Genomic DNA, 21,524 nt, shown 5'->3' on the forward strand with positions numbered 1-21,524 from the left:
GGCTTGGATCAACAGGTTGGATCTTGATGATCCTAGTGGGTCTCTTCCAACTCAGGATATTCTATGACTCAGGATATCCTATATTGAATCATTGAATTATTCTGCTGGGTTTAGAAGGTCATATGCACCAACATGAGAAAAATATCCTTAATTATATACTGCTGATCAGTGTATAGTATCAGTGCTGATCAGGATTTCTTCCCAAAATGATGTGTGCTCTTAAATTGCCTGTGATATTTCACACACTGCATGGTGCTTAAGAGCAGTATGAGACCCCACAAAGAGTTTACTTGGCCCAGTTTACTTGGCCTTCTTCAGAAAGCCATGGAGGCTGTGGATGATGAAGAAGTACATTCAAGTGGAGACATCAGCTAGAATTTCTCTCCTTAATGGCCCAGTGTAGGCTGAAGGTGAAAAACTTGTTGGAGTGCAAGAGGTTGAGTGGTGTACATAGTGAAGGCACTGACTTCAGACAAGGAAATTGTCTGTTTCTGCTCCATATACTGTGATGGAAGGACTAAGAGCAGATGGGACTTTCAAAGGTGTCTCCTTCCCTGTGCTGTTGAGCTGAAAAATGCAGCCAGCAGGAAAAAGGCAGAATTCTGGTTTCATCTGGGGGACAAACAGGTGAAACTATAATAATTCAAAATATACCCCCTCTTCTGCATTAAGGACAGAAAGGAAATAGGGTCATCAGTGATTTGAAAAGTATCCATTTTAGGGGGGTTAAATTTCTGGTTGGCTGTTCCAGTCAAATACCAGGATAAAGTATGAATAGTGTTGCATACTAAAATACCACAGCACTTTTTTAGCAAGCTATTTGAATATTTTGGCTCCCTTTGCCTATCGGTGTAGAACACAGGATGGCCAAGGATTGGTTTCGAAAGCACATGAATTTTACTTCTGCTTTGTAAATGCACATTGTGCCTCAGCTGCAGCACACAGAGACCAGGGTCCTCTTCCCATGCACCCCAGCCACTGGAGCTCTTTGAAGCTTGGGAAGACAAACGTGTTCTGTAAGTGATTTCCTGCCTTGTGTTTTTCTGAACATTTGGTAGAAAAATAACCTTATTGGTATAGAATCAGGGGTGGAATCTACCCACATGTTCTCCTGTCACCATGAAGGATATGGCTTGGGATAGTCAGGAAAGAGACCTGAGGTTAAATATGAAGAGACCACTAAGGCTCTAAGAAGCTGCTGGAGACTGATGCTGTAAAGAAACCAGGTGCTGGTGAGGGGAGGTTGGAGGCTTGAAAGTGAGACAAAGACCAGGATGTTTCTCAAGCAAGAAGAGAAACATTCTATGGTGTGTCATTGTTCTTATCTCTTCCAAAGGGTTATCCTGTCCAGCAGCCATCATGGGCATGAAACTGCTGTGTTCAACAAAATATGAATAAATTCACAGACTCCAACTCAGCAAGCAGGAGATGAGGAGGCTGAGCAGGTCCTGCTTGGCTCTCGTGTTCAGGCAATGTTTTCTCCAGCAAGTTGTCCTGAAGCTGCCAGGGAAACCTGAGGAACCCAATGGTTTTTAAAAATATAGAGTTATCCAGGAATATATATGCAGAATTATTGGAATTCAAGCAGTCATGTAGAGGTTCTAGTTTTTTCTTCCCTGACCTCCTTGGGGCTCAGGAGAACACAGAATTGCAGCCAAGGTTTCAACGGCACCTTGGGGCTTCAGCCTGGGGCTTTGACCCCCATCACCCAAAAGGAGCAACTGTGCAAGGATTCTGAATGCAATTAAAACCAAAATCAAATGTTGCAGAATAAGGGAGATTTCATTTAATTATGTGCAGAATTGCAAGGGTTTGTGTAATTTAAGTGTCTATATTAATGGAATCACAGTTTTGGGATGGAAGAGCACTAAAGCTCATCCAGTCCCCACCTTCCACTATCCCAGGCTGCTCCAAGCCCCATCCAGCCTGGCACTGAGCACTTCCAAGGATGGGGCAGCCACAGCTTCTCTGGGCAACTTATTGCAATGTAAAGTTAAAATCAATATTATAGGAAATTTTGTTCACTTACCCAGCATTTACTGATGTTTTCTCATCATTATTTGCTGTATAAATTAATCCATTTGCTTCTTTGTACCTCAATTTTCCTGGCATAACAGAATGAAAATGAGAAATTAAAGGCTAAAACTATACAGTTCCTTGATCTTTCTTATTTACTTCAAAATATCGATTCAGTAAATATCTGAACTTTTTGTCATTTAATTCTGTGTCTATCTTTATGATGCAAGGCCTCTATATTGTTGCACACATTATCCCCCCCTCTATTCATACAGTTTTTTTGGAGTACCTCTTCTGGTACCATGCTGCCTCGCTGGAGAGTTACCAGAGCTTTATATTTTAACGTTGCAGAGACCACAAAAAAGTTCCATATGCAGAGGAGGTAAAGACAGATAATTATGGGGTAAATGTCACCCGTGGTTAACACCTCATGCCCGCTGCCTGGGTGTTTCTGTTATGTAACTGCCAGGAAGAAATTTTCCTGGTCCAGAAACTATTATTTTTTAGGTTCAAAGCTGATAAAAGATGTTATGGCATGTAAAAAGTAAAGAGGGGGAAAAAGCTACAGGAAAGAAAGCAGGAAGGAAGCAGGTAACTATGTCTGTGTTAAGAATTCAACCTCCTAAGAATGAAATCTCAAGGCAGGGAGGTCTGGAGTAAAGGCATAACGGGACAGCTCAGGTCTGTGCCTCCAATTCAACTCAGCAGCTGAACTCTGAGCACTGGGCAATGGGAATACCTGCAGCTTGTGCTGGCTTCAGAGCTCTGCTGAGCCCCCAGCACACTGGGAAACTGGGCTGCACGGGTATTCGCCTGAAAAATGTTTAAAATTCCTAGCATTTGATCCCTCTTGGAATTTCTCAGTGGGAATTAAACTTGCATTCCCATGAAAACCAAGTAGATCTTGTGAAGATAATGGGGGTTTCCCTTTGTGTTGGAAAAGGAATGTAAAAATATCTTTGTGCTTTAGAGAAATTAGCTTCCTACAGAGTTACTACAGCTGCACTGTGTTCACAGGGTACTCGATGAGTAAATTGAAAGCTTAAGGTACTCTGTTCTATAATTTTTGAAGTTAGAAAACCATACTTAATCCCTTTTCTGGGCACAGGCCAGTGCTCAGGATATAAAGAAATGAAGCATGATAGTAATTTGGTTTTTATTTCTTTGAAACGTTTTCTTTTTCAATTTTACTTTCAGCCAAGAAAACAGGAATTTATAAGATTGTGACAAGTGTGTTGTGAACTGTTTTAAATATTAGACAGCTCAGGCTGCTTTTCTGTTTTTTGCAGATTCACAGCCCGGGATGGACCTCAGTAACCCTCAGGAACAGCCTATAGCTGCAGGTACTGTGATGTTCAGTTGTGTTCTTCCACCCTCTCTTGACAATTTTATATTTAAATGGCCAAAAATACATGAATTGCAGCTGCTTTAGGGTCCCAGGACACTGAATAACAGTCAGAAGTACAAAGAGGGACATTAAAGGCAAAAAAGAGTAAATTATAGAGATGAAATAAAACCATGGAAGTTCAATATAATACTGGAAAATAATAGTGAAGTGGGAAAAGAAGGACTGTATAAGAGAAAATGAAATATTTTCAGGAGAAAGCTGGAAGTTTTGATTAGGGAAGCAAGAATAATACAATTCTCTTGCTTGACTGCATTTCTAAAAATATGAAAACATACCTCCTGAGTGAGTTTGACAAGTGTTTCACTTTCTTGTTAATCAAAAAGTCGAACCTCTTTTCAGCTCCAATGTAATATTTAGCTTGAGAAGGATCAGAGGTGTTACCATCCAGCTGTCAGTAAGTTAAAGAATTTACCATCAATTTCACAGTGTTACTGTAAATTTTTAAAATTCCCATAATGTTTGAAAAAGAAATAGTCTGTTTTTTAATGAAATATTGATTTGAAATTTACAGAAATACACATAATATGGAGCTAGTTTGCATTGTGGGGTTAATGAAAGAGGCTTTATTTGAAACACTTTACCCGAATAAATTTCACTACAGTTAAAAATGTGTCTTTATTTCCAAGTAAAGAGGCTGGGATCTCTGGGATGCTGGTCTGCATGATAATGTTGATATTTAAAAATATACACGTGGAATAAGCAGAGAAGTGTAAGTGGGTTCAAAGAGGCCTTGGTTACATCTGCTTGAGCAGTTTTCTGGCCTAAGGCCAGAATGATTAAAATTTTTCCCCAAAAGAACAAAGTAGAGCTGTGATTCCTTTGCCTTTCTCCAAGGAACTGCATCCCTGCTCACAGCAGTTGTCAGAGCACCTAGGATAGAGTTAGATATGCTGGATTTTATTCCTGCTGCCATTTAGAATAACCTGCAGAATATTTAGATCCGAGCAAAAGCTGAAAATATGTTTCAGGTGTGTGTGAGAGTTTGTGTAGGATTTTGGGAAGTGAAATCATTCCCCAAAGTGCAACCAGTGCATCTGTAGAAATAACATTGTGGGAACTGTCAGCAGTGCTGGGAGTGTGCGGGTACTTTCTTTGAGAGAAATCACCTGGAAATATTCTTGGGGAATAAATAGTTAATTATTTTTTGCCTTTTTTTTTTTTTCCAGAGGAACAAGAGGATTTGACAGACTGTAATCTGAACAAATCCCAGGAAATGGAAAGCATGGATAATGTGGAAGATATGAAGGAACACAATCAGTCTAATGAAGAAGCAGGAGGTAAAGCAGAGTTGGAATTCTGATAAATAATAATTGTATTTTGTCTTTTTATTCATCTGATTATGCTATGAGAGCATGCCTTTAAAAGGAATAGCAATACAATTCCTTTGGAGCATTTCAACACATTCTAAAGAGGAGCAACACTTTTCCATCAGGGAACCTCACGTGCATTTTAGCAAGGTCAGTTTTACAGGATCTGTGAAATATGGATGAGAAGATAAAAGAGCAAGTGCATCTGGTGAGCCTCTAATGTGTGTGGTAACAAATTCCTAAGAGCAGTTTGCATAGGCAAATCCTGTGTTAGGACTGCAATTTTGATTTATGCTAAGTACTTTCATACCTAAAAAATAACTTGATAATTTATTCCTTTTTTTTTGAAAGAAAGAGCAAGTTATCTCAAATTCACAGGACCACTTAGACCTGTAAAATTTAAAACTGTAGCAGTAATGCTGAATTTTAAACTGGGGGTAAAAGGGAGGTTGGTCAGTTTTCCACGTTTGTTGTTGAAGAAAATACCCTTCTTACAGGTCTGAGAGAAAACATAGGGAATAATTAAAATAGTAAACTAATGTGTACTGTCTTTAAAAACCATCAGGCCCTCTTCATTTATAGATAGAATATAACAGCAGCAGCTCCTGAAACTTGGCAATTGTACAGAGCTCAGGGGTTTACATGTGTCCGTGACACATGTGTTGAGTTTCTTCTGTGCTGTAGAAGCTCCTAAACTGAAATCTCAGCATGAACAACAGCTCCTGCCCATGATCTGAGGGTGTTCATCCGTGCCAGGGGCCTCAGCCACAACCAGTGAGGAGTGTGCCTGGTGGAGGATGTGGGGCACGTGTCCTGGGCGCAACACACATGGTGTCACCAGTGTCACAGGGCCTTTCTGTGACACAAGTCCATGGCAGTGCAGCAGCACCAAGGGAAATTACAGCTGTGGCTTTGGGTAGGAGTTTGAGGTAGAGTTTGTATCACATGAATCAAGTAAATCACTAAAGAATTATTTGTTTTGGCTGTGTAAGTAGCTTTGGTTGTTCCCTCTAACATTAATGTGATTATTTTGCAGAGGTTATGCTTTTGCATTATTAAAGACCAAATGTTTTTATTGGTTAACAAATTGCAAGCAAACATAAAACACTCAAGGGAGTGGTGAGAGGAATCTCATTCAAGGATCTAGAGTGCCAGTATCTGGAACTGATGGTGTCTGGCATTTCTGGGCAATTTATGGGCAGACATCACACAGGTTTTCTGACCAAATTTAGGTGTCTGGATTAGGATGAAAAGCCTCGTGTCCCCAGAGCAGCTGCTGCTTAGCAGGACTCTACAGTTGAGATTAGCTCATTAGAGACAGCTGCAATATAGAGCCTGCCTTGGGCAGGTGAGTTCTGCTCTGCTTACCCTAAATTCAGAAGTTTGATAGAATAGACAGAATATGGAAGACTTGTGCATTTTCTACAACCAAGGCAGCTGATCTCTCAGATCCCACAGGACATAAAATATTCACAGCCATGCTCCAGCTGTTTGTCCACCCCTTGCACCAATTCCACTCTCACTGGCTCACTTCTCCCTTTGCTTTCCCAGTGTTCCAGCCCTTCACTCCTCCTGCTCATGAGCTGTGGGTGCAGGAAGCCAGGATAGGATTTCTTTCCCAAACCCCTCAGTACTGACCACCTGAGAGGAGTTGCTGTAGCTTCATCCCACCTTCCCTTTCCAGTAGCCGTGTCCATACTGCTCATATGCAGTGTCCAGGCATGAAGCAAGTCCTTTTCTTGTTCTCTGGCTGCCCTGTGCCTCCAGTACCATTTCTCACCCTCTTTTCCATACATTTCAGTCAGGAACAACTTGGACACGTGAGAGACTGTGTCAGTACAGCTCTTACCATTCATTTTTTATATTGCTGCTGATCTCTTAAAGTCTCTTTGCCATTTGTTCTGGAATGCAAACACTGAAAATTTACATCTCAAAGACAATGCTATAAATATCAATAAAACATCATTCCCCTCCAGCAGCCTCCCTTACCATTAGAGCTCATTCATTATAAAGTGAGTATGAACCTTCAGTACCACAGTGCCTCATTCCTTGCTGCTCACTGTAGGAATAAAACCACGACTACGAGGAGAAAGCTGCTTCAAATGCACAAAAAAGGTACCTCCAGCATCTCCATGTGAAATGGCACAAAATAAAATATACATAATGCTTGCTTCAGTGCTTCACACACTGTTCTCTGCAGTCATTCTGATACCGGAAGCACAATAAATCTTAAATATTTAAGCATGCTGTGCTAGTACTCCAGGCCCTGCAACCATCAGTAGGTGCACTTAAATTTCCTCCCAACAACACCAGTTCAGTTGCTGTTGGAGACTGCAATTCACAACTAATCTCAGCTTTCATGTCATGCCCTCTATAAAATAGCAGCAGTTCTGTTAGTCCCTGAGCAGTCCTCGTGGGTCACTAACTACTGTCTGACTTCTATAAATGAAACCACATTTTGACAGTGCTGTCCTGGTGGGAGGATTATCTTTTGGGGATCACTAACCCTGGTAAAATGAATATATAATACTCTCCAAGATCACAGAATAGAAATATCATCAGTATTGGTGATGGTTTTTGGGAAAAGAATTATGTCCTGCCTACACCTGAAAAACCTACTGGTTAATAAAAACCAAAAAAGCTCCATTTCTTTATTTGGCACATTGATATGATAACTAATCCCCTCATTTTATATCAAATTCAAACAGAAATAATAAAAAATGTTTATGTGATTCTCATAAATGTTAATCATGTTTGTGAGTGAGCAATTCCACCTTCCCAATTCATGGCTGATGACAGCCTGCAACACAGAAACCTCTCCTTTTTCTCTCCTGAACCCCCACACGATCCGTGCCCCCGGGGTTTGTTCCATCTGCTGAAGGCCATCATGGGAACACGAGGCCACTGACTCATGGAGAGAGATCAGGCCTTCGATAACCTGCTTTCCACTGCCTTAGTATGTCTGTAACATGTTTTTCTCCAGCACAGTTATGGCTGGTTTTTCCACGTCTTGTCAGCCATCCGTAGTGAGTAGGAATCTCCCAGTTTCTTGGGCTGCATGTTTTTGTGATTCTTGCATTATTCATGGGTGACACTGTGAGTATGTTGTGGGGAATTATTCTGAGGCTTTGAGCTGGACCTGTTTAAATCTAGATGTTGTTTGATTTGGTTTGGTGGAGACTTTATTGCTAAAAGTGGTGCTGGGATCGTTTTAAAATCTTACAGACAGTTAATAAAAGCACTAAATTAATGTATAGGTCTGAAACACCATCACTGGAGCTCATTTGGTATGAAAAAAATCCACTTTTCCAGCAAACAGTTTTGTATTTGTACTTCTCTGAGCCTGTGCAAACACACCAGCTTATGGTGTTTTTTATGTGTGTCCTGACACAGGTGAGATGCCATTCCATGGAAACAACTCAACTTGTCCTACTCCACCCCCCTGTTAAACAGGCTTCCATGATGATCAGTGCTAAGTATCGGGCAAACAATTAGGCAGCAGGCTATAGTAAAATGGTAATTAAAAGCTTGATGGGGAAGAAGGAAAAAAAAGAAACAAAACCCCCTTTTCTTGCCTCAAGGGACTGGAAGCTGCACGCTGTGGTGCACATGGTGTATGCTTGCCTGCAACCATAAAAATACACCGTTCCCATGGTGCTTCCTGTGTCTAGTCTGAAAAGAGACAAGCAATGAGAGGGGGGGGAAGCTCTTGATTTCCCTGTTTCTTTATGTGCCCCCAACACTGTTACCTTTGGTGGCCAAAGCTGGCACATCTTTAATTTAAAAATTAAATTTAAAAAGCCACGCTCCTTCCTTTGGGAGTTGCAGTCAAGCATGAATGTTTAATTATGTCTTAATTCTTTCAGCTGTTGAGGCAGACAACTTTTGGGGTGTTATGAATGTCAGCGAGCTTTCATGGTTGTGAGCTAAAAAGAGATAAAAGCCACATTTGTGGTTTATGGATGTTAATTGCTGCTGCACTGAGGTGTGTGAGGGGGGCGGTTGAAAGGCTGGAGTGAGGCAGGAGAGGTGACAGAGCCTCACTGGGGCGCTCAGCGAGGTTCCAGCGGTGCTGCAAGAACATGCACTTATCTGCCTGGAAAGGAAGTGCCGTTTTTTATCAGAATATTTCATCTCCCAAGCCCAGCTCGAGCCCCGGCGCTCATGGGACTTGGGGTTATCTCACAACATCAGCAGAAGTTCACTGCAAGGGGATTTCTGTAGTGTTAAAGCCAACAAGGAGCCTGTGCTGAACGGGTCAGGCTTCTCCGGGGGCTCTATTGGGACTGAAAGCCGCGTTTTCCTTATCAACAAACGATCCTCTTGACTTTGTTTGAACTCTTCAGACTGTGCCGTCAGCGGCAGGAATGCTGCCAGGCACGCTCGGTGACATCAACGGGGCGGTGGTGTCACCCAGCCTGTAAATGATTGACATCAGCTGGACTATCCTGAGCCCTCAGCACTGACACAGACACTCGGATACTCTGAGTGCCTGGAGATAATCAGAAAGTGCAGCTATTTCTCATTCTAATTAACCCATTATAGTGATTAGAAAATAGAATTTACTTTTGAGATGTCCTGACTCCCAGTGGAAGCTTTGAGACAGAACAAGGGCTGGAAAGAGGATGGATGCACAGTTATTCAATAGATGATGGCCTTCATTCCATAACTTTTTAAACTCCTTTTTTTTTTTCACTTGTTCTAAAATGTGTACCTTGGATCCATACAAAATAGTTCCCTGAAATTACAGGTGAGAGAAATATTTACTTATTTGGCACTGAAATAAAATCTAGTTCAAGACTGATGAGTTGCGATCCCTCCCCACTCCCCCCAGCAGAAAATAAGTGAAGATGCAGAAAATGGGTCTGGGAACTCAAATCACATGTTATTGTAGGAAATAATCTATTTTTGGAAATACAGATTAGTGAAAAGGAAATCAGTTAATGGGGATGAGTCACATTTTGCCCCCAAACCAGGCTGTTCATTTGGCACAAAATGGGAGCTGAAGGGACACTGTTTGTGCTGCTAGAAATGTTTCGAGAAGGGGAAACAGATCCACAAAAGTCAAAACTTTGCTGAAATAGATACAAATGGTTCCCTGAGCGTTGGTATTGATGGCTCTTCTGTCTCGCTGCTGACTGACATTTAACTGAACTGTGCAGAGTTTGCAGCGGGTGCTCGGTGCCTGTTTCACCTGGGGCTCCCCGGGCCGGCGTTGCCGCGTCCTCAGCGCTGCATTCTCCCCAGCTCTTGTTCCGTCTCTAGTTCCTGCTGCTCTGCAGGAGCTTTAGGAACTTTACAAATTCGGAGCTCGGCTGGCTGTACTCCCGAGGAGCAGCGTGTGGCTGCGCTCACCTGCCGTGCGTGCCCGCCGCGCTCCTCTCCTGCTCTCCTGGTGCAGGAGCTCCACCTCCAGGAGCGGCTCCGGGAGCTGCAGGTGCTCCCGACCGGCGCTTTGAGCAATCCTGCTCTTCCAGGGAGGGCTGGATTTGTTGTGCAGACTCCCGGGAAAGTTTAGGATGGGAAAGAGCTGTAAGATCTTACAGCTGTAAGAGCTGTAAGACCAGTGTTACTAAGGGAACACAAAGCGGGTGCACTCGTTTCTCTACAAGGCTGTGCTAAAAGTAAACTACAAATATTTGATTAAAGAACCTCAAATAGGAGACAACACAGGTGTAATCTAAAATTCAAGTCAAGAATATTTGCTACTGGAATTTTTTATAGTTCAATCAAATCGGTTCAAGGTGTTCAAGACCATCTGAACCAAGCTCCTGCCTTCAGCCTATATGTGTTAAAATTCCTCAGGTATTTATCACAGATTTCCCTGTTCTTCCTATTATTTTATCTTATTTTCTCTCCATATTTAATTTTTCTTACAAGAATATATTGCATTGTCAGGAAGGCTCCTGGGAGATGAATTTACAAAGATTAAATGAAATGATACATTGAATTTCTCAGGTTTGAAGTTCATTTGAAGCACAGTTGACCAGAGCCGACTGTGCCTGAGTGGTCACATTAGTGATTGGTCCCTTGATATAAGTAATGCCAGTGATAATCTGAATTTAACATGTGGCCTTTCTCAGTCTGACTGTTGGGTCCAGATGTTCCCTGATTAACTGTCTCATTGAAGTCTGATTTAACGGTTGTGATTGTATCTGTCTTGCTGGACTTCAGGAATTGTCATTTTAGAAATGTTTTCTCTGGGTGATGGTATCTTAACAGCAAAGGAAGGGAAGAGTTTGCACAGTTTCATATTTTTCTGTGGTTTTTTTGTAAGAGAGAGACTTTAAAGATATTCAAATTTGAAAGGATAATGTTAACAGGTGTCAAAATTAAAATAAATTTCATCTGGGACAGGTGTTGGAAAACCTGGGCCCTGCAGACCTGAGGATGTGGGATGGCATTCCCTCTGTGCTCCCCTCCAGCACTGGGGCTGTAAAAAGTTGAGTAAAAATGACAAATTATTGCCTCTTTTTATAATTAAACAACCAAAACCCAATCCTATGGTAGATTCAGCATACACTAGCTATAGTTTTCCAACCCCTAGTCCGATTGTGCCAGGGAAGATCATTCTGCTTCCCCAAATTCTGTTTTGTAGTTTCAGTTAAGAGCATTTAAATGCAGTTCAATTAAGTTAAATTCCATTTCCTTCTCTAAACTCAGCACTGCACAGTGTTGCTGTGCAGTTTGTGCTGTTTTAATCCAGCTTTGGAACACTCAGTTTTGGGGAATATTTTTCCTTTACCCCTATTTCTGTTAGTATAACTTCAACATAATTTGGAAACCTTTTGAATGAAAATCCTAGAAAAACATCAGAGTATGATTAGGCAGAAGATGATAATAGAGGGGAAATACTGTGTGAAATCATAGATTTCCACAGGAATATTAATCTTTGTAAGAAAAATCTTTGTTTTAAGTAAGATGCTTGAAGAACCAGTTACATAATTCAAGTTTCCTGACTCACATGAGCTTGGAAACGATGTGTGTTGTTTGGTGGCTGTTATTTTGCAATTAATTGTACAACTAGATAAATTACACTATGCTTTAATGATAGAGAGGCACTGATATTAATGAAGTAGAAAATACACATCTGAGCACTTGGAAAATGATGCCTGGCTGATTTTTTTTATTTTCTTTCCAATTCTCAGTGCTGCATTTCAATTTGATTTGTTTCTATTTTTGTTTCAAGTCACAATAAAAGCAAGGAGACTCGTTACCATTGAGCCTGCACTCCACAAAGGGGAATGATGAAAGTTTCTCTCCTATATTTAGAAGTGAAATTTCCAGCAGGTGCATTCTGCACTGGGTCATTTAGGAATTACCCCTCATGTCTGCATTATAAAGCATCTAAACAAAACAAGTACTAGGTTTTTTGTATTGAACAACAGGACTAAGAAAATACTAAAAGGCACAAAGATAAAATAAATCCAAAACAAATATGTCCAAGTAATAAACGCAATATTTGGGACTTTCAGTGCAGAAGTCTCTGCTTTGGCCTGTAGTGACACAAAAAGGGACCCGAGGAATGGGACAGGCCCAGTGTCTGCACCCTGCAAGGGCATTTCTTGTCACCATGTCCTGGTTGGGGTGGTTGTCTCTGCTGTCTGACTGGAAGTTAGTTCTGCTCTGAGGTGATTGCTCTTTCTTTGTTGGCAAACAATGATCTCATAAAAGCTGTTGGGAAAAAGGGAGCCCAGACTGGAGTCAGAAGGAAAACAAACCAGGGTGGGCCAAAAAGGCTTGAAATCCCTTCCCTTCCCTAGATGGATATCTGCAGTGGGGTAGAAGAAAAACATGGAGAAAAGTTATCTTAACTCTGATAGTGTTGCTTCATTAAAAAAAAAAATTAAAATGTTGTTATTGTGTCTCTTCACATTTTATAATTCCCCATTAGTTACAATCTCCAAATTCTCAGTATATACATGTAATTGTTTTATTCTTGTTTGAGAAAAAAAACTTAGGCATAAAATTGTTTATTTTAATTATTTTCCCCTGGTTTATAATTTTTATGGGATGTACTATTTTTTTTATTCACTAAGGATAATGGAAATTTTTTATTCATGACTTATCTTTGCCCCCAGTGTGTTGATTCCATTGCTGAGGTGTTTCTCACAAACATGCAGGATTCTGCCTTGAATCTGGAAACTCCACTGACTTTTTCAGCTTCACCACTCTCTGTCTCAGGCTGGATTAGGTACAGGAATCTCTCATTCTGGGAGGGGAGAAGCTCTGGCATGTGTCTGTGGGGTTTTGTGGGGATAAGAGTGATGAATCATCAGTTAACACCTGTCAAACCCAGGTAGTCACAAGAACCCTCCAATATGCCCTGTATCGACTCCCTTCTTGTTCCTCAGCATCTGAATCCCATTAACAGCTGTCAAAACCTGGTAAACTATTTATATGCTTTCACAATTTGTTTAATTGGATAGTTAGGAAATGGCATACAAGAAAAGCTTTCCTTTTTCCTTTTTTTTTTTTTTCCTTTAGTCTGGCTGAACATCTGTAGCATTAGGGGCTCATTATCTCTGAATTGGCACAGCAAATCAGCAGCATCATTAAAATGCCACATTAAGATGATTAAGTTTCTTTGTTACCCAGTTGACTTTTTGCATGTGCTGAGGATTTCACGATTATGACCCCACTCCTTGTAAAACACTTGAGCTACATCACCCTTTCCTGCCGTTGTCTTTAATGGCTTCTGGGTTTATTCCTTGTGCTTTTCCCATTGCTCCTGGTAAACTTTGCTTAACAACAGGACAAAACTTAGGTTTTCTCCTCTGTATTTGATGCCAGAGTCTCAGATTAAATGGAGAATTTGGGGGGTTTTCCTACTGAAACTTCCTCCTAGAGAAAACAGCTAAGATTCAGAAACCCTCTAACTTGCCCTAGTTATTTGGCTCTCTTGAATTTTTTATTTATGCATTTTCAGCCTGGAGAAGAAGGATTGTATGGAGATGTCAGAGCAGCCATCCATTATTTGAAGGGACCTAAAAGAAAGCAGAGAGGGGCTCTGCTTCAGGAACAAGAGTGACAGGACAAGAGGGAATGGCTTTAAGGTGAAAAAGGGAAAATTTGTGTTGAATATATGGGAGAAACCCCTCCCTGTGAGGGTGGGGAGGCCCTGGCACAGAGAAGCTGTGGCTGCCCCATCCCTGGGAGTGTCCAAGGCCAGGTTGGATGGGGCTTGGACCAACCTGGGAGAGTGGAAGGTGTCCCTGCCCAGGGCAGGAGGTGGGACTGGATGAGCTTTAATGTCCTTCCAAAACAAACCCTTTGTGATTCTATCATTTTATAGAGCACACACAAGCACTGTTTGGGTGGTGACTCAGTCTGAAGTTGCCACCGCAGCTTTATTTTGGATTTTTTCCAGAACCCATTGTTTTTACAGTGTTTCAGGTGAAACAAAAATATTACTCTGGAGTATGTCTTTCATCTTGTAATCATCTCCCCAGGAAATGAAACCATGTGCATCAGCCTTAACGCATCACACCAGCACTTTGTTCTGTAAAAGCTGCAGCTTTTTTTTTCTTCAGTGTATATTAACTCCATGAACTGCCTCAAGAAAAATAGCTCCCTGGCTTGGACTCTATGAATGCTTTTTTTTCTCCTACAACCTCTTTACTTGCCTAATAGAAGAAATGATTGCACTTTTTTTTTCCACTGTGGGAACTTTCTAGTGTTTTTAGGGATAATTGTGTTTTTCCTCAGTTAAATTTCCTTATTCTACATGAAGTCACAGCTTCCTTCCTCTTGATTAAGGCAGACCAGCCTGGAAACTCCCTGATCTAATAAAATATGTTGATATTATTTTTAAGTGACAGATACAAACCTTCCACACATCTGCCAATCTCCTGATCACATGGTATTCCCTGTGCATGCCAGTACAGAGAAAAGTGGGCTGAAAAAGTAATCTGGTGGCTCCAGACTCTGCAATCACTTGGTTAATTTTAGTACAGCCTATACCAAGCCATCTTTTCCTCAGACTGCTTTGCACTTAAGCTGTCTCCTGTCTGGCTGTCAGGAGGTGAAGCAGCCTCTAAACCATCACAGGTGAAAAAATCCCAACCCTTCTAATTTATATTTGGGTTAAAAAGTCTCTTCCCTTGTACCTTCTCCTGGTCCCAGTCATCAGAAGGTGAATTTTCCCGTGGAAATCCTTCAAATACCTACAGGAAAACACTTGAACTTTGGATGCCGTGGACAGCTGAAACAGCCCCTGGTTTTTGCAGAGGCAGTGATGGAAAAGCCTTGATCAAAACTCAGGTGCATCCTCCTCTGTTACTACAAGGAAACACAAGCCTTATGTGCAGTGTGGAAACTTCAGGGGTGATTATTTTCCACGGTGGAATCACAAGATGATTCGCCCAGTTTACACCAGTCCCCAAGGATGTGCCATGGGGGGCTCAAACCAGTGCCCACACTGTGCCACACAGACCCTGGCACAGCTCTGGAGCAGTGAGCCAAGCACTGTGGTGAGAAAGAGAAGCAAACAGCACAGAAGCCTCTGTTGGAGGTCACAGCTTGGCCTCCACTGCTGAAAACTGCGTGTGATGCAGACAAAAGGTGAGACGTTAAGTAGAAAGTGGGAATTGAAATTGTTGCTGAAAGCACCAACAAGGTGCAGCTGCACTGGGTACTTCCTTTTACCATGCTGGGCAGGATGTAGCAAATTATTTTGGAACAGCCTCCTTTTGAGAGGGAAAAAAACAACTAACCAACCAAAAAAGTTTCTTTCTTTTTTTTTTTTTTTTCCCTCCTGGGAAAGGGATAGGTGTTGAAATCTCCTTTCAGCAACTGGCAATCATTTTTCCTTGGAAAATGGAAATGGTTGTATAAACTAATTTTGAAGGAGTCTTGATAACAAGATCACCCTCACACCCTTGGACATGGAGTTGGCAGCGGAAGGCACCTGCAGAGGAAGCCCTGTTTCTGTGGAAGCAGGAATCCGTGGGATGTGAAGCAGAGCTGGTACTGAAGGATCCACGAAGAAAAAACAGCCCATTTTTTGGGTGAATCTGGAACTCGTTGTGACCCTCTGAGAAAGCACCTAAACCCCCCTGAGCTCATCCAGGACTGGGGCAGCAAATCCCAACAGCAAAATTCAAATATTTTCCAGGATAGGGGATAAAACCACACAGAATGGGAGAAAACCCCTTTCTTCCATCAATATCCCCATCCAAGGAGAGCACAAGAGGGATCTCAGAGTTTCTTTCTCCCACACAAGTGGGGTCTTGTGTAGGAGAAAGAAACCATCAACCACCTATTTCCCCCAGCTCAGCCCAAAGTCAGACAGATTGGCAGGGCTTAACACAATCAATTAGGACAGAGGAGTGATTTTCTCCCTAAAGTGTAGCTGAAAATGTTGATTTCATGAAATTCTAGGTTGCCAGATCTTAGTTTTTTAACGCTGCTTTTATGTTGCCACCTCATTTTCACTGCCACCCATTGTTTGTTCTCGGCATTTGATGTGGTTTATTACTCAGAACCAGAGCTAATACATATTCAGCAGTTCATGTTCTGTACTTTGGAGAAGGGACAAGTGATTCAGTGCCAGATTGAACTGTCTAATCCTGGGCTGGAGGGAGAAGCAGGTGGCCAGAGAACAAGGCTCAAACAGGAAGCCATGTGCTGCATCTCATGGTGCTCCTCTTGGTAGCTTGAGGCACAACTCGAGTTTCAACCTTAGTCTGTCTCTTGTCAGAGAACCATGGAATGGCTTGGGTTGGAAGGACCTTAAAGCTCATCCAGTCCCATCCCCTGCCCTGGGCAGGGACACCTTCCACTCTCCCAGGTTGGTTCAAGCCCCATCCAACCTGGCCTTGGACACTCCCAGGGATGGGGCAGCCACAGCTTCTCTGGGCATCCTGTGCCAGGGCCTCCCCACCTTCGCAGGCAGGAATTCCACATAGCCAACCTCCATTTTCTCTCTTTCACCTTAAAGCCATTCCCTCTTGTCCTGTCACTCCAGCTCATGATGAATTGTCCCTCTCTGGCTCCCTTGTGATCCCTTCAATGCTGGAAGGTGCTGTGAGGTCTCCACACAACCTTCTCTTCTCCATGCTGAACAGCCCCAAATTTCTCAGCCAGCTTTAAGCAGAAAAAAGCTGTCCTGGCAGTTAGTAATGATTTTAATGGAAGTGCTGGTAGTGTTGAGTTAATTGTGGAAAGGAAATTCAGCACCCTAAGCTGGGAATCATCAGCTGGTTATAAAGTGTGACCAATTTGCTTGCATTTTTACTCTTTAGTAAATCATTAGCTGCCTGTTACATCCACCTTTGTCATGGAGCTGCATTCATTTAGGCCATGCCTTTGGGTTCCTCTGGACTGGCTACAGGTCCAGGAACCTGTTTGAAGGCCATGGATGCTGATCTTCAAGAGGTCCTTTGCCACATCCTCACAAAATCAGGAAGATCTTTTGGCATTTCTGGGCTACATTTATTTATCAGGAAACCTTTACCCTGCCTCTGCTACTTTTACTCATCCAGTAAATCAAGATTATCAGCTGCTCCTCACACGTCTGAGAGCTATGGATAAAAACTGTGATTTGCAAGTGAAAATTAGGATTATTGGTTAGGCTCAACTAGTGAGAATCTATCCCATGGGAAAGCTGAGAGTCCTGCTCTGATCAGACATATTTCCTAGGCTTGTTCTAAGCACTGGAGGTTCCACAAGAAGGTATAAGTTATAAGATAAAATTACTTATTTAATTTATGTCTTTCTGTATTTCCAATTCACAGAAGCAGCCTGAAATGCTGATTTCTATAGAAATAATACTTGTGAGTGGTGTGAAAAAGTGTTTTCTTTTGAATCCTGGCTAGTAATTTCAGGAGATGTTTGTATTGTATTATACATTCATAATCTGTAGAAGGAAATTCTCAATCAAAGATGATTACCAGGCAAGTTAATTGCTTTCAAGGGTTATCTCACTGTGAGTATTACTAAGTGTCCATGACCAGTGAAGTTCATTTCTTCATTTCTTCATCTGCGTATTTCAATAAAACTTTTAGGAAGACTGATACAGTTATTTTTTATCATTTTTAGTGCATTTTTTCCTAAGGTACTTCACTGTGGATAAGATTAGTCTTTTTTCACTCTTGTTCTTTTTTTTTACCCACAGATGATGTGATTAAAGTGAAAGGTGAATACAGTGAAAGAGAGGAGAGTGCTTTAAATTCCGAGCCAATGGAAAACCTGGAAGAATCTGAACTGCCTTACACATATCCCAGAGAATATAACGAATATGAGAGCATTAAACTGGAGAGACACTCGGGTTCATATGACAACGTCAGGCCAGCTAGTGGAAAGATGAATTGTGATATCTGTGGATTAGCCTGCATTAGCCTCAATGTCTTGATGGTTCATAAGCGTAGCCACACTGGTAAATATCCCTCTGTTGTTCTTGTAAGAGCTGGGGTACTGAAAATAAGATAATTTTTAATCTAGACTGGTTATTTTTAAAAAGGATACCAAAATCAGGGTTTCCTTGTTCCGTCCTTGACGCCACGTGTGATCTTTATCAAGTTACTCGCTGTTCTGTGCCTCATTTTACCCACCTTTCTTCTTATCAGGATTGAATATTATTAAAAGCAAGTTGGTGAGGCATTTTAAGAATTTTGGATGAAAGGCACTATGTAATGCAGTATTTCTGGCACAAAGCAAAAGTTAATTTGGTTTTGTGCTGCCATTTTCAGTCTGTATATAAATTTCTCTCTGTGCCATACTTTGGCAACAAACCAATGAGCATCTTAAGTTTCAGCCTGCAGTAAGATAAGACTTTTTTTCCTTCTAAAAATTGCTGTCTTGTTGGAATCAGCCTCCTCCAGAGCACTTCTTTCCATGGAAGAACTGTGCAGTGCTTTCCATAGTCCTACATATGCTACGAGCAGCTCTGACACCAGAGCTGCACCTCCCTCCCACTGAAGCCACACTCTGTGTGTTTCTATAGAAAGAAATCAATCCAATATCTCATTCTTTCCTCTTCCAAAACGCCAGAGGACAGCATGATACCCACGTAACCATTAAATGTCCTTTTCTGTATGTCATTTTAAGGTGAACGGCCATTCCAGTGTAATCAGTGCGGAGCTTCCTTTACTCAGAAGGGAAACCTCCTCCGCCACATTAAACTACACACAGGGGAAAAACCTTTTAAGTGTCACCTGTGCAGTTATGCCTGCCAAAGGAGGGATGCGCTTACGGGTCACTTAAGGACACATTCTGGTAAGTGACTTCACAGGCACTCCATGTGGTTTGGATGTGTGTCACTGGGACACTCGGTGTGGAAAAGACAGTCAGCAAGGTTTGCTCAGCCTGTGAAAGGCTCAACACAGAGCAGTGACCACTCACTGGTGCTCCTGGAAGCAGCTCGGGACTGGCTCTTGGTGCAGAGAGAGGGGCCATGGGAACTGTGTCACAGCCCACAAACCTGCTTGCACAAATAACTCCGTGGTATTTTCACAGAATCATTTTGGTTGGAAAAGACCTCCAAGATCATCAAGTCCAACCTTTGACCCATCACCACCTTGTCAGCTCATTTTCATATGAGTGCAGCTGGCTGTGCCAGCAAGCTCTGAACTTGAGGAGAATGTGAGATGTGCTTTGCTGGGACTTCCTCCCATCCCTTTCTGAGCTGTGAGGAAAATCCCAGGAGCATAATTGCAGGCAGATTACTATTGCCACCTCACTGTGGTGTAGTGCCTTTCATCTGAATCTCTTAAAATGCTCAACAGATGTTTCTTCTTAAGCCTGGTAGGGTGTTCTGTCCATTTTACAGATGGGAAAATGGAGGCACAGAGCTGAGGGGACTTGGATTTCAAGTCAGGTATAACTCAATCTTAGCTACCCCAGTTCTGCAGGAGCCATGCTGTGCTTGCCCTTGAGTTTGTCTTTATCCTGTGTTCTACACGGGCTCAGAAAGAAAACATTGATTCTAAATTATAGGTGTTATCTCTGCACTGCACTGTACAGAAAAAAGTTCAACCTCACAAAGAATCAAAGTCTAAAATGAGCTTATCTGCCAAGGATAAAAGAGATTCTGATTTAATCAAGACCAGCAGTGCAGCGCTGTCCCCCACCAGCACAATGCTATAACCACCACGCTTCAAGCAAGACAGTGTTTTAGTGGTCTCTTGTGGTTATTTTAATTCTTTTATTGTTTCTTTTTCTAGTGGAGAAGCCATATAAATGTGAGTTTTGTGGAAGGAGCTACAAGCAGAGGAGCTCGTTAGAGGAGCACAAGGAGCGGTGCCGGACTTACCTGCAGAACGCTGGCATGTGTGAGGCTGGTGAGTTTATCACATTGCAGTGGTTTTGGGGTTTCAGTACATTACAGGGCTTATAAAAGATCATCTGGTGAGCTGTTAACCCACAGCCTGAGAACAGCTTTTCCTACACTCCTTTTCAGTAACCTGAGGGGCTGTGAGGTTCTAAAGGGGCTGGTTCATCGTAGCCCTCCGGGTGGTAGAGTGCTTTTACTTTAATCACTTTTCTCTTTAAGTGTTACTTTGTGTAAAACATCTGAAATACTTTGTATCCAGCATTTCTGGAGGTGATGCTCAGTGAGTTAAATTATTCATACATTAATGTTGTTATGTGGCTCATTTTACAGGATGAGTTGTTGACAACCGCGTGTTTGATGGTTCCTTTTCTGTTAGAATTTGCAGCAGTTTTAGTGGCTTGGATCCAGGGCATGAAAAGGGAGTGGTGTCCCAAAAATCACTGACAGATCAGCTTAGGAGGGAGTGAGAGGTAAAGGGCTGCTTTGAATATAGAGCTGCCTTTGGAAAAGATGAAATGTATCAAAACATGTTTTTTTCTTTTTTTCCATTTTGCAGTCTCAGTGCTGCAGTTCCAAAATACTTTGGTGAAAAGTAATCACCATAATCTTTCTCCCTGCTACACCTGAACTGTTCAAATCCTAAAATGAACTGTGTGATTTGGATCTCACAACACACCAATAAGTCAGGAAAAAATTCCTCTTCCCATTCAGAGTCAAGGAGTGGCTGTGACCTCCCAAAGAACTCTATGACTGATCTAAGAAGAGCTGAGGCCACCGTTTCAGAATTCAGGCTCCCATCTTTTGCTATGCAGCCTTGAAAAAAACACCAAATAATGGAAACATGGAATCACAGAGGGCTGGAAAGGACCTTGAAGATCATCCAGTGCCCCCCAGCCCTGCCATAGACAGTGACACCATCCACTAACCCAGGGTGCTCCAAGCCTTGTCCAACCTGGCCTTGAACACTTCCAGGGATGGGCCAGCCACAGCTTCTCTGGGCAATCTATGCCAGGGCCTCACCACCCTCACAGGGAGGAATTTCCTCCTAATAACTCTAACCACAACAGTAAGGACAAGATTCTGCAGGAATCATCACAAACCAGGCCTGAAAATCAGTGTGAAGAGCCACTGGTATGTGATGAAAACCTTGGGTACAGGAATCCCTGCACTGTGCAGAGTGTGGGTTGGTGTTTCAGGCTTTGTGACACATGCAGGAAGCCTCCCAGAGAACCATGATTTACCAAAGTGTTTCACAGAGGTTTTTAAGAGTTTTATACTTTTGAGGGGGCTCTCTTCTTGTCAGCAAGGGACATATTTCTTAGAGTATTTGTAAAAGTTACTGGTAATCAGCTAATCAGCAAGTTTTGGGTTTGGTGAGAACCCTTTGTAACTGTGGTTTGTGTTACAGTACACTCATCATGGCCATCACCCAAGGTGTCCACCTGTGAAAATGGAAAACATGAGAGCTGCTGCAGGTTTCTGCTTTGAAACTACTCTCATGGTTTAGATGCATTTCAGA

General features: G+C 42.1%; 1 protein-coding gene across 3 annotated transcripts in view; it reads left to right on the forward strand.

The window, feature by feature from the left end:
• IKZF3 (IKAROS family zinc finger 3) overlaps positions 1-21,524 on the forward strand; it is a 35,426-nt gene that overhangs the window by 1,392 nt on the left and 12,510 nt on the right. Inside the window, exons 1-6 of one of the 3 annotated variants that reach the window (XM_059869235.1) lie at positions 864-1,016; positions 3,306-3,359; positions 4,591-4,701; positions 17,849-18,109; positions 18,781-18,948; positions 19,896-20,012. In XM_059869235.1, the coding sequence (XP_059725218.1) occupies positions 965-1,016; positions 3,306-3,359; positions 4,591-4,701; positions 17,849-18,109; positions 18,781-18,948; positions 19,896-20,012 (763 nt within the window). In that variant the 5' untranslated portion in view covers positions 864-964. Of the gene's footprint in view, positions 1-863; positions 1,017-3,305; positions 3,360-4,590; positions 4,702-17,848; positions 18,110-18,780; positions 18,949-19,895; positions 20,013-21,524 lie in introns of those variants that run through there. The other 2 variants (XM_059869236.1, XM_059869237.1) reach the window with 2 other exon arrangements.

This window comes from Haemorhous mexicanus, chromosome 28, assembly GCF_027477595.1.
Source record: "Haemorhous mexicanus isolate bHaeMex1 chromosome 28, bHaeMex1.pri, whole genome shotgun sequence".
Classification (NCBI taxonomy): domain Eukaryota; kingdom Metazoa; phylum Chordata; class Aves; order Passeriformes; family Fringillidae; genus Haemorhous; species Haemorhous mexicanus.